This window comes from Sebastes umbrosus, chromosome 21 (assembly GCF_015220745.1).
Source record: "Sebastes umbrosus isolate fSebUmb1 chromosome 21, fSebUmb1.pri, whole genome shotgun sequence".
Classification (NCBI taxonomy): domain Eukaryota; kingdom Metazoa; phylum Chordata; class Actinopteri; order Perciformes; family Sebastidae; genus Sebastes; species Sebastes umbrosus.
Genome location: NC_051289.1, coordinates 23424704 through 23438030, shown reverse-complemented (window position 1 = coordinate 23438030; position 13327 = coordinate 23424704). Strand labels below are relative to the sequence as shown.

General features: G+C 43.9%; 1 protein-coding gene across 3 annotated transcripts in view; it reads right to left on the bottom strand.

The window, feature by feature from the left end:
• LOC119480529 (partitioning defective 3 homolog) overlaps positions 1–13327 on the bottom strand; it is a 431832-nt gene that overhangs the window by 101395 nt on the left and 317110 nt on the right. For all 3 annotated transcript variants that reach the window (XM_037756853.1, XM_037756854.1, XM_037756855.1), the window contains one exon: positions 7281–7409. In XM_037756853.1, the coding sequence (XP_037612781.1) occupies positions 7281–7409 (129 nt within the window). The remainder of the gene's footprint in view (positions 1–7280; positions 7410–13327) is intronic.

Sequence of the window (13327 nt, the reverse complement as noted above, 5' to 3'; positions counted from 1 at the left end):
ATACTTCCCTATTACCTCAGGTCATAACTGACCCCTGACCCCCCCGCCGCTGCTCCTCACAGATGATTGACAGGTTTGGAACGGAGATGGAATCCCCCCTAGCCTAACCCTCTCTCCCGTGTCTGTGTATTTTAATAACAGTAATCACATTTCAAACAATCCCCATTTTTCAATGCCGAATTAACCCAATTCCCACATCCTAACCATAGACTGCCTTGTTTATTTTTAGCTGTCCAAAATCCCATTTTCTCAGCATTATCTGCGGAATGAGATTTTGATGGAGGCCTGATGCAATGTTGCATGATATGCAGTCATCTATAAAGCCTCTAAGCTGGTTTGGTTTATCTTTTTGCATGGTCGCAGACCAGGTACGTTATGGAAATTATCAAACTCGCGGCACGGTCGTGTGCTCTCGGTGTCACTTTAGCTCGCGCTGTCAGGAAATAGAATAACAAGCCTCACATGGAGAAAAACACTAATTCCCAGAAGCCCTTTCACCTGCCATCTGGCTAAAGTGATGTCAGATCTCTGCCAGGAAGGACCAGACAATGATGTTACCACAGGTTCACGGAAGTCCGCTGGGATCTCAAAAACCCCTCTGGCGTTTTATGGGCTAATCAGATTCATAAAAACGGCAATATTGACATTTGGGATGAGATAATGGCCTCGGCTAGACTGGCGACAATGAAGCTAAGAGAGAGAGACTTCTCTTCCAGGCCTCGGGAGTCGGACATGGATAAAGCTAATAGGTGCATTTCAATAAAAGGATATTAACAAGCAAAAATAGCAAATGAGATGTGAGTCATGCTGTTTGCTATTAGCCTCATTGCCATCCGGTCCATCTTGCGTCGTAACTTTGTTGCTTTTATACACTCATCAACTTTCAAAATAAAGCTTTTGTTTCAATGCATCACGTTCTTCACATTTTTCAATGAAGTTATGGCTCTAATGTTTCGTAGAAAAGACATGTATCCATCTGTGTGTTTGAGGAGCAAATACATCCATAATCCAAACCTGTCAGTCTGCAGAGAGAGGCCTATTCCAACTTGTTCTGACTGTCAGAAAGAAGAGCTGGACTGTCATATAAGTTTCTACCCTTGGCCAGTTGGCAGCGGGTCTCATTATGGCAAGCTGAGATTTGAATGCTACATTCCCAATTTTCAGCGAGATGTCTCCTATTGATGCGTCAAGAATGAAACTAACAGAGATTTAGTCACCTTAAAATTATATTCCTATGCATCCAATTAGAACATTTGTTTTGTTAGGAATGCCACCTGGATTAAATTTTTGGGCATGCTACTGCCAACAGTTGGACCACTTTGGTTCAACTATTGGATGGATTTCTGGTACCCACTTTCATGGTACCCAGAGGACAAATCTACACCTACTAACCTGTAACTAACTGGTTGAAACTAACACCAGTAGGTGTGTTACAATTTCCAAATGCTTCACTTATCCTGTGAAACATCTACCAGAAGGATTGCCGAAAAGAAATTGTGCAAATCATGGTTTGTGGAGGATGAATCCAAATAACTTTGGTGACATAGTGCCACCATGTGGTTGGTAATTTTTGGGTGGACTGCGGTGAAATTTTGTAAACATATTTATGTTCCCCTCAGTATGAATTGGAAAAGCTTTAAACATCATTTTTTATCTAGCGCCATCATCAGGTCAAAATGTAAATGTGTTCAATACTTTGGTTTATGACCAAATGCCTGCAGGACTATTGGCACTCCCATCAGCCTCAGCTGTACGTTGAGTGCTAACACGCTGAACTATATGGAACGCGAGCCACCTAGTGGGCAACTTTTGGTATGCAGAACTGGTGCTGCGGGACGAACCGTAGATGAAACTAGGATGGTGACCAAGGCAAACATTATGAAATGTAAACATGTTAGCACTGCGACATTAGCATTCAGCTCAAAGCAATACTAAGTCTAAGTACAGCCTCACAAAATTGCTAGTGTGGCTGCAGACTCTTAGAACTGATCATACCGAGACGCGGCGCGGAGATGGCAGCTTCCAAAATGCCTTGTCAAAGTGTGTCGGGCAAAACAGTGTGATGCGCCTGCAATCAAATGTGATTCACGGAAAATGTGATCTCTCTTTGTCTCAAAAACAGTAGCCTAAATGAAACTATCACCACATGAGATATGATTTCCCCCTTTTGCTCTCTCACATTCCAACAGCCAACAAGCTAGCTAGCCCTTCCACAGAGGAGCCAAAGTAGCAAAGCCCGCCTCTTACTTGATTTGTTTGGCTGCCTGGGCCAAAGTGTGACATTGACGAGTGGTACGACTCCACACCCGAAGCCGTCCACACATGATCAGTGGTAAAAATCGCTCGGCCCTGACTGTGCAATTGTTTTCCTATGGGGAGAGCGGTGCCGCCTGACTGGACGGAAGCGCCACCCTTGTTGTTGTTACCTATAAACAGTGAGTGGCGTTCTTTGCACACTGTTTGAGGACGTGTTATACCTGAGCCGTGCTTTGCCTCTGCAAGGCTCTGCACCCTATACCTCGCGTTGAGCAAATTTCTTATCATGTGATGGCAGCTTGACGTTGAAAAGTTGAGAATATTTGAACTTTTATGTTAACGTCACTGTCAACATATTTCACTTGTTTTACCTACAACATCTACATTGTTAAAAAGTCCTATGCCCAACCATTCACCCCAACCTCCTCCCTATGACTTGTATGCAGAGGTTCAGAAAAACATCAAGCAAAGTAGTAGTGTATAAATGTATTTGGTAGGAAAAACAAGGTCTGCTCTGTAATATGCTCATTAGCTCCAAACCTGCGAACTGTGTTCTTCTTGGGCAACCTGCAACTGCTGCTCCACTTCCAAGCCCTCTGCTTCCCCCCACTTTCTCCAGAGAGACCACCCCCGCGCTGTACCATATATATACTCCATTAGCCAATTAATGGCCCAGCATGTTAACATTGAGGAAAGTGCTGCCCACACTAAACACATTATTACTGTACAGCCCCAATTACCAGCCCCTCTCCTCTCTTCTCCTCTTACCAGATACTACGTTTTGAGAGGAGAGGACACTGCAGCTTTTAATGCAACCAGCCCGGGGATATGTTATTTCAAAAAGGGGACAACCGAGCTGTAGTGCTTCAATGCAGCCCAGTTGTGGATTTTCAATTTAATTAGACTGATAGAAAAAGAAGATAATTCCAGTATGTTTCTCTATTAGTTTACTTTATATTCTAAGAAGCAGAACTGACCTCACATATACCTTTAAATGAAATGCAATGCCTACTTGTTTGTTCTTCATAACAGTGCAGTGGAAAGGCATTTCCTCCTGGCTAAAAGACAGTCTAGACAGACTAATGCTGAGTTTTCAGGGCAGTTAAAGTTCAACCTCTAATCCGCTGACTGACCGTGTCTTCGAGATAATTATGTGTCAGCCTCATGACATTATTTTGTATTCAACGTCCCTCACTTTCAACTTTTTCTGCACTCCGTGTTGTTTTTCTCATCATTCAACGTCACTAAATTGAGCGTGAATACCTTCACGTCAACTAAAACTGATACTGTTGCCAAATGCTTCATTTCATAAGCAGAAGACTGTCACATGAAGTAATCACTCTAACACACGATATTGGTAGAATGAGAGGCTTAGTGTGAACCGGTAGCAACATGTCTGCTCACCTTCCTCACTGCACTGAATAAATCTCACTGTTTATCCATCAGCGCTGTTTTTTTGGACCAACAAAGCCAAGCAGACTCCTTCTCCATATGTTTGTCAATGTGTGATCTACCCAAGGGAGGCAGTGTGGTGGTGGTGGTGGTGGTGGTGTGGGGTGGGGGTGTGTGTGTGGGGGGGGGGGCTGTCTGTACTTTCAGACACTCATTTTGAAGTCAACACACTTAGAAGCTTGAAAGCCTGCCTCGTCAATATGCATTGTTACCGTGCTGGATGAAACAGAATGTATTTGCTCTCTTACTTTCTCACCCAGCCGACTTGAATAGATTGTTCTTTTTCAATACCCCCCCCCCCCTTCATCAAAACGTGTTCTATTGTTCAGAAGTGCAGACGGAGGGGCAGAATGTATCTGAATCTAATCAAAGTGCGGTAAATGACTCCGCGTGCAGCTGTCTGGGCAGAAATCGCGAAAAAAGCTCTGATAGCCCATCTTTTGTGTTGACACTTGGCCCATAACCGCGTAATGCAATCACGGAGATAATTGTCCAAGTTTCTGGTGGTGTTAATTCACACTGTTAACAATCGCATTAACTTGCTGTAGGTATCAATATAATTACAAATGTAATCACACTTCCCAATCAGCCAGTCGGAGCTTCCTTTGAACTCACTATGCAAATGAGACTCAAATGGGATACTGAAATAATGAGATGGTTTGACAAAGTGGAATGATAACGTTGGCGCCACAATCACTGTGTGGAAAAAAAAAAAAACTGAAAAGGAAGGATCTGCCTTAAGGTAAACTGCTTTATTTTCATTCTATCGGTGGCACTAAGTTCATTGTACTCTGGTGGAATGAGAAGAACTTGTTGAATAAAAGACCAAATTCTCACGCCCTTATCCAGGTTTGTCAATATGAGTTGTGCTGACTGACCCACTCCAGAATCACTGGTCAGGTTTTTGTTTGTCTAGAGTCAGCAGGAAGTCAAACAACAAACGAGGAAGCAGGCCACTGTTGAGGATAAAAAAAAAAAGCAGTGCTGTGCTCTGCTGTGGTACGAGGAGAGTAGCGGTGGAGTGCCGGCCGCTGATTAGAAGCCAACCGGAGCCAAGCAGATAAGAGAGAATGGACATCATAATCAGCTGCCAGAGAGAAAGACAGAGAGAATGGAGTTCAGTTCAGGCGGAAAATGAAGAAGGAACATTGTCAGGTTGTCTTTGTGTGCTTCTCTCTTTGGCCGGGGAAAATATAGTTTCGGGGCTAGCGTGTGCAGAGATAAGTCAGAGGCTGATAGGAGCTCCACCAACGCCAGCCGCCCTGTGTTTCTGTCTTTTCCATCTCTTCTCCCCCATGGCCTCACATGAATGAGGGCCACAGAAAAACGGCTGCTCTCCAACCCACCCAAGGTCCAATCAGAGAGCTTGTTGTCTCCACAGTCCTCTCAACATGAGCCAATCAGATAGGGCTGTGTTGGGCGCTGTCCACAGGCATAAAGAGACCAGAGTGATGGCTGCCGCCGCTGGCCTGAACAAAGATTTAGATCAGCCGAACCACAGGTTCCAATGTGGCCTTGATGAGATATGAAACAGTCAATCACAGGAGCTGTGTCAAATCTCCCAAAACAAACGCTGCTGATAAGCACTCTTCATCAAGTGGATGCACTGCACCGTGCTCTATAGCGATGAAGTCAGTCAGTTTTATGGACTCTCTTCTCCATCATCTTCCACCCATAAGAGGCTGACAAGACATCAACGGAGGAGAACATTTTTCACTCAAAATAAACGGGTTGGTGTCTGCTCGGACCGCGGGCCAAACCGTAAATTGCATGAATCATATCAAGGTCAGAGTTTTAAATATATAACTGTAGCTGCCTTACTGCAGGGTAAAAAAAAAGGGCAGGTTTTATGAATTAATCTGTTTCACCTCCTCGCTGACTCCTATTTTGAATCGCTAAAAGCCCCTGTCAAAGCCGTCTGCTCGAATTAACGATCGCTAATGTCAGTGGAGCCGGGAGTTTGGCCGCGGCCCATCCCAGGGTCGTGCTGACACGCAGGGGCCGGCTGACGGTTGCCAGCGTCGGAAAAAACCTGTTACGGCCTGATCCATAATTTCATAAACGCACTCAGAAATGGTCCGGCGTTGTAATCAATCAGAGCATGAGGAACTAAGACAAATGTAGCAGCTTGTAATACAGTAGTGTTACCAAAAAATACAGGAAGTAATGGATTTCTGAGCTGTCGTCCCGCTGAACCCCGACGCTTTGAATATCGACTCGTCTTCATGGCAGGTTGGTTTATTATTACCCGCCGCGATTTCCCTCAGGATTCCCTTTCCATTAACCGAGGGACAATCCCGGCCCCGGCTGAGTGATGGGATTTGGGAACAGGTACAAAAGGAAAGAATTAGGTTGCCCTCCTGCACGGGGGAGCTGGGACCGGAGCTCACACATGCAGAACGGACACAAACAAGACAGGGAATGAGAACGCGCTGTGAGACAAAGCAACTGGGTGACAGCTGAGAGAGAAGAAGAAGTAGGATTTAAATATGTGTTTGTGGGGAAGGGGGGAGAGGGTTGTGAGAACATGGACTCTACATATCTCGTGCCCACTGTGTGTCGATTCTGCTGCTTAGCATGACAGCCGTTTGGGAGCCTCTCAAAGGGGACAGATGTGGATGGAGAGCCAGGCCCGCCGGTCTCCAGGGTGCACTGAGGGAAATGTGTTGGGCCCTCAGCCAGAGGGGTTCCGCACCCTCAGCGGAGACGACCATCGCTGCAAGTTGAATACCAAAAAAGAAATGTGCTACAGCTTCTTGAGCAAAGGCCTCCAGATGTTCCATTCAGCAAGGAAGAGGGGCCTTTGTGAGCCTTTTTTTTGTTTTTGTGTGTGCACACTTGTTTGTGTTTGTGGCACCATGCATTTTCATCATGCCATCCATCCTCCGATGTAAGAAGGAGCGGTATCAAGCCCTATTGTTTCTATTCAATTAGCTGTCATTACCAACGGCAGTTTGATTACTGAGTTCATTTGGCTGGCGGAGAACAATGGAGGCGGCAAGCTGTCTTTTCATTCACCCCGCCACCAATATTGTCTTCCCCCCGCCGGAGAGAATTAAATGGGACTTGTCTGTTGAGGGATGAGGCGCACGCGGCGAAACCAATGCCTCGCCTCATTCTTCTGGACGTCCTGATGTCCGCGCAAACACACCGGAGGACACGGAGCCAAGAGGGGCGGATTAAAAGGAACAGCGTATTCTTGAGCGATTAACAACCTGGGCGAGCTGCGGGAGAAGACAAATGCGGAGCTCCATCGATTTCACTATTATAATGAGCACCATTCAATCATGCCAAATCCACCGGGGGCCCGCGAGCACCATTAAGAGGTCAGCGCCTCTGAATGGCAACAGGCAACAACAATCCATAAATGATCTATTTAATGTACTGATATAAAAGAAAAGGGACATTTCACAAATTGACATCTGAGTACTTTCCCAGAATTTCCCTCAACCTTGCTTTCGCCATTTTGCTAATTAGGTAGTTTGCTAATTTTCCGGTCAGCAGTGTTTTTTTTCTTTGGGGGCTTAATTGTTGAGGCTTTTAGCGAGCCAAGGCTCTGTCTGAGCACTCACCTCTCTTGTTCCAGCCTCATCCGCAGGGTCTCTTCCTCTGACGCCTGCATGTCCTCAGCTTTAGATTTACTGGAGCCCTTCCTCTCCATCCTGTCTCCTGGACGCTCATCCCTCCGGTGCTTTCCGAACCTGAGTCAAAGAGAAGGGCAGAGAGGATTTAATTGAGGCCCACACTTTAATCATTTCCAACCCAATATGGACAATTTTTACAGCAGCATGTCTCTTCTTTGTCCGGGAAATTCAGGTGAAATACTCAGTAGGAAATTAAAGTGTCAAACTGTCAAAATCTTCAGGTCGGGTTTGTACTGGGAAGACAGCTCAGGAGGAGTCTCCCCGGGCCCCCATTCCTTATTGAAAGAATAACTTGGTCTTTTTCATATGAATGCAATCAAAATGCATCAAGCCATATCAAAAGATAACTCAGTGTAGTAGTGAATTCCCTCGCTGCCAAGTCTCCATCCAGGACAGCAGAAAAAGATTCAGTGCGAGTCTGAAAAGTGGAAAAATGGCTAAAAACTCCCCCCTTTTAAAAGCGAGGATGAGCTGCCCGTTTCCTCCCTGAGCTGTAGAGTTTACTCAGAGTGATGGGAGCAGTGACAGCTCATGATTTAGTTCGGAGCGAGGAATGGGAACAAACTACCTGCAGCCGGGCAAAAAATGTAAGCGGAGGGAAACGGCCCGAGCTCGCCGGCATCATTTGTAACTTTCTAGGCAGCGTCGCAAACTTTTTACATTTTAATGACGGGAGTGACACGCCGGTGGCGGTAAATCCGTTAAAGCTTTGCAGCAAGGTGAGAATAAGCCGAGCCAATGATCATAAATTCCTCGGGTCGGTCGAGCTCGGTGCTTGGCGGATAAATGACTGGAGACTCCGGCTGACGGAGAGGTGTGAGAAAATGATGAGGGATGGGAAAAACAGAAAGGAGGCATGCAGTTGACAGGGAGTACAGTACATTTACAGGGCTGCACACACACACACACACACACACACACACACACACACACACTAGACAACTCTATTAACTGACTCCACTGGCTTTATTACTCACAACAATGTGCTTGTGGATACCACCAAGAACAGCTGTCGACTTTATACACGTGCACATAAACTATCTGATGAGACAGAACAGGAAAGGCAATATCATGAAAGTATGATGTCATTTCCTGCTGCTCCACAATGGTGCCAGCTGTGAAGGAAGGATACAGAAAGAGGAAGTACTCCAGACAGATATCCAGGAAGCGCACATGACGGCCATTTTGCACATGCATAGAGAAGCACATGTGTACACCATATGCGGTATATACAGTGTCTACTTTGACCCACGGTGTGTGGTTCTCAATGTATGGGCTTGTGAAGCCTCATTAAATATGTCTATTGAGTATGAACACCATGTTTATAGGTCAGAAGATGTCTTTAGATAATGACAGTTGAGGGATTATTTTATGAAAAAGGTGAGGATGGGTCACTGAATAGACATGAATGGTATAATTAAGGTAACTGTGGATGCAGCCTTCAAGCATGCCTTGTAAGTACTAATGGAAAAAAGGGAGACTAAACACGTGCTGTACATAAATGCCAAGTAAGAGTCAGAGATAAATATTAAAATCTCAAAGAAACATACTGTAGCTCTAACTGACGGGCTGAACTTAAAGGTCCATATTGTAAAAAGTGAGATTTTCATGTCTTTTATATCATAAAGAAGGTTTAAGTGATATATAAATACTGTGAAAGTATCAAAACACTCAATCCAAGAAAAATACACACAGCCCGTATTCAGAAATTGTGCGTTTGAAACAGGCCGTCAGGATTTCTGTCCATTTGTGATGTCACAAATCTACAATATTTAGACAATTTCACAGTTTTAAACATAAACACTCTAAATGTGTCCCAGTTTAATTCCTGTTGCAGTGTATGTGAATGACATCAGCTGACAGGAAGTAAACATGGACCCAAGCTGTTTCCAAACAACGCAATTCCGTTGCCACGCTGTTGAAATGTGCTAAAACGGAGCGTTTCTGACAGAGCATGAATATAGGTTTATTCAGACGGACGCGATGAGAAAAATAATGTTTTGTTTGAACATTAAAGCATGTAAACATGTTCTAGTAGAAACACAAAATACAAGCATGAACCTGAAAATCAGCATGATATGGGACCTTTAACTCAGTTCATTACTTCCCAAATCGAATGCATACAACTAACCACCCAACAAGTGTTATGGATATGTGGTGACCTGGAGGCAAATCATACCAAGGCTGCACAAAAATGAAGGCTTTTTAAAACAATTGTAAAATGACCACCTCTTAGTTGTATGCCTCCGCCAACCAGTCAAGTTGCAGTTTACATCCATGTCTGTCCAAATTAAAGTTACGGCCAAAAAACGCGAACTAATCAGTTCTTCTTTGGAACAACCCAATTGGGACAAACCGAATACATAATGCCTCCAGCCACGGCTGTCACCGGCGCAGAGGCATAAAAATGGAGATTGTACGCAATTCTTAACAACTGAAATGTTGAAGAGATTACATGAGGAAGGGACATACTGTATATCTGTGTAAACTATTGCTTGCAAAAAAGCTGAACATGTCTTGATAGAAATTGGGAAACATGAACCACTTACATGAACTGAAATGCTGATAAGGAGACCTATTTAAACATGGAATTAGTGGAATTACGTATATTTCTAGACTATCCAATGCTAACTATTTGTTTTGCTTCATGTTGTTTTTGTACTACCGTCATACAATATGTTACAAATGTGAAAAGTCAATAAAAGCTGTAAAACGTAAGTACTGCAAACCTTGCAGGCTTATGTGATTGTCAGGTCGGTGGAAACCAGCCCACTTGTATGAACAAATTTGATGATTGCAAAGATAAGGCAATAGCAGAAAGTATATGGGTTATGTGAGACGTGAGAAGAAATTCAATAAATATAATCACAGAAAAGGACTGGATCTTTATCGACTGTTTATATTACATAACGTAACTCGATGTTCTAGCATTGTACACACTGACATTGATTATGATGTACCACACAGGCTTTTTTTTGAGCGGACCCGTTCAATTTCCAGACGGAGGAACAGGAGAAAGCATTAAGCTGTGCAGTCTCGCAGCCCCACGGTGCTTCAATCCCGGTTTATTTTTACCTTCCTCATGGCTGAGCTTTATTTGACAGTTTGAAAACTTTCTCCGAAAGCTGAAAAAATTACATCAGACAAGGTTGACTCTGGGCCGGTGGAAGGGAATATATTCATGAAATGGGAGACTGTTTCCCCCTCACGGATGTTTATTATTCTACTTTACATTAAAAGCAGCCAGGACCTTTGTGCAAATGGTTTCTCTTTGGTAGCGGCTGCTTTGGAATTGTAATTTTTTCGAATGTGCTGCGGCCTGGTGGGAGATTCTGGTCTGTGGTTTAGCCCAGGAGAGGCTAAAGGGAGCGATATGTGGGTGCTTTTGTAGCACAGATAGCATACATTACCTGATTAATTAATCAACAAATGGCTCTAGTAAGGCATAAAACTCCAGGCTGGGGCTGGGAATGCTAATAATAGTGAGCCTGCTATCTATCACCAGGGCAGGTGACAGCTTCTCTCGCCTCACTTCAAGGACTTTCATTAACTTCCTGAGGAAAATTCACCTTCCTCTTTTCCTCTTCCAATTTTTTTTTTCAGTCTCTTCTTGCTTCGACCCCCCCCCCCCTTTAAAAAGACATAAAATAACCGTAGGGGAGACAAACTTCTGCCCTCAACTTTTTTTCTTCTTCTTCTGGATCAACATCAATACAGTGAGGGATTTGTCATAGTGAAACATATTGGCGGATTAGACTGAGCAGGACCCTGGGCGTACAGCAGCTATTCTCCCATCGCCGGTGGCCTGAGAAGGAGGGCCCACATCAAAGCGGAGGCGGAGGAAAAGGGACGATACTACCAGAGCTATTAGAAGGCTATCGGGACACTTGCTTGGTTCGCAACATGGCTCTGCCCTTCACTTGGAACAGCTTGAGTCCCTGCCAGTGGGGAACGCGCTGGAACACAGGATTAGCCACCAAAACCTCCACTGACGCACAAACCCCCAGTGTAATATTTCTACACTCAACATTTTTTTTTCAGTAGGAACATACAGAAATCTCTGGTACCACTGTGTGTGTGTATGAAAACTGCACACTGTATTGATGTTCATACCTGTCTGTGGAAGATAAGTGTCTCATTTGAGAAACGAAGGGAATCCAATAAGAAACAGTAATGATTTGGAGTTAATCAGTGTCAGGGGAAGAGGGAGGTGGGGGGGGTGAGGAGAAACTCTGCCGTTTCTGTAAAACTCTTGAGCCAGTATTGGCACGTTGGCATTAATCTGAGCTGGCATCAGGATAGTTGTATTGAGAGTGAGGTTGATGAGGCTTGATAATAAGATATTGATTGGCAGCCACAACTCATGGGTAGAATGACAATGGAGTAACTACAGTACATCTTGGAGTTTGGGGAAGGAGAACTTATTTGGGCTTAAAAGTCAAGACTAGTTTCTTTGTAATGTGGCTGCATGACATTATTTATTATTACATATCGTTATACATCATTTGCTATTTGAAATGGACACTGGTCATTGTTGACCTTGGCAACAGTAGATTAACAGAATAATCTTAACTCAAAACCACCACTTGCTAGTTTTTCCTTCAAAACAATTGAAAGTGGCTATTTGAATTAAAGAGGACCTGTTATGCTTTTTCACTTTCCTTTAGTCTGCTATGTACTGTAGTTTTTTGCGCATGTAAAAGGTCTGCAAAGTTACAAAGCCCAAAGTCCAGGCCAAAGGGAGTTACTCCCCCCCCAGAGAAACACTGCTCCTGAACTACCTGAAACGCCTCGCTTTAAGGCCTCCCTTTTCTTCCGTAACGTGTTGATGTCACCAAGTAACACATAGGCGTAGCAGCTCGTTTGGCAAGGCCTCAAACAAAACTAGTTAATGCGGAGCTGAAGTGGAGTCCGAAAGGTTTGGTTCGTTTGACCAATCGCAACAGAGTGGGCCAGCTGACCAATCAGAGCAGACCAGGTTGTTTTGAAAGGGATGGGGGTACGGGTGGAAAGAGGTGCTGCAGCACAGCCGGTATGAGAAAACTAAATTGTTTTTTGAACATTAAAGCATATAAACATGTTCTAGTAGAAACCCAAAATACAAGTATGCACGAGGGCTGTCAAAGTTAACGGCATAGTAACGCAAATTCAACTACTAATTTCTTTAATGCATGAACACAACTTGCGATCGGAAGCTGTAGCAGGCTCGGTTTTAAAGCTAGTGAAGATATTTCCCATGATATGATATATGCATACATTTGCATAAAGCAAGTATATTTGCCCACTCCCATGTTGATAAGAGTATTAAATACTTGACAAGTCTCCCTTTAAGGTACATTTTGACCAGATAAAAAATGTGATTAATCACACTTAACTATGGAAAATCGTGCGATTAATCGTGATGAAATATTTTAATCGATTTAATCGACAGCCCTATATGCACCTGAAAATAAGAATAATAGGTCCTCTTTAAGATTATTCTGTTAAATTGCTATTTGAAATGACTTGCAATGGTCACTATTTGAGCAACAGCTGAACTTCACATCTCCATTAAAGCCAGGTAAACAATGATATGCCATTTACATCCTCATAAAGCTCTGATCTTATTTCCCTGCTTCAGTCCACCAGACCGAAGAGCTCTGTTTAATGATCCGTTCCTAAGCATCTATCTCACTGTGGAGAACAGCAGGTAAGAGTGATGAATACACAAATGCAGAGGAGCCCATCAAAAGACAAAGAACGATGGCGAGGAGGAGAGATGTAGATCGCAAAACCACCTGGGTAGAAAAGACATTCCGTTGAGATTACGTGAGCGCAGACACAACAGCTGAGTGAGATGCAGATGATAGTGATACGCACACATAAATCCACGCATCTAGCAGGGATTATTTATAACCTTTAGGCTGCTCTGTGCTATTCGTCACCGCTCGGCTCCGATAATGTCTGATTGGCCATCAAACCTCATTTGAGTGGTA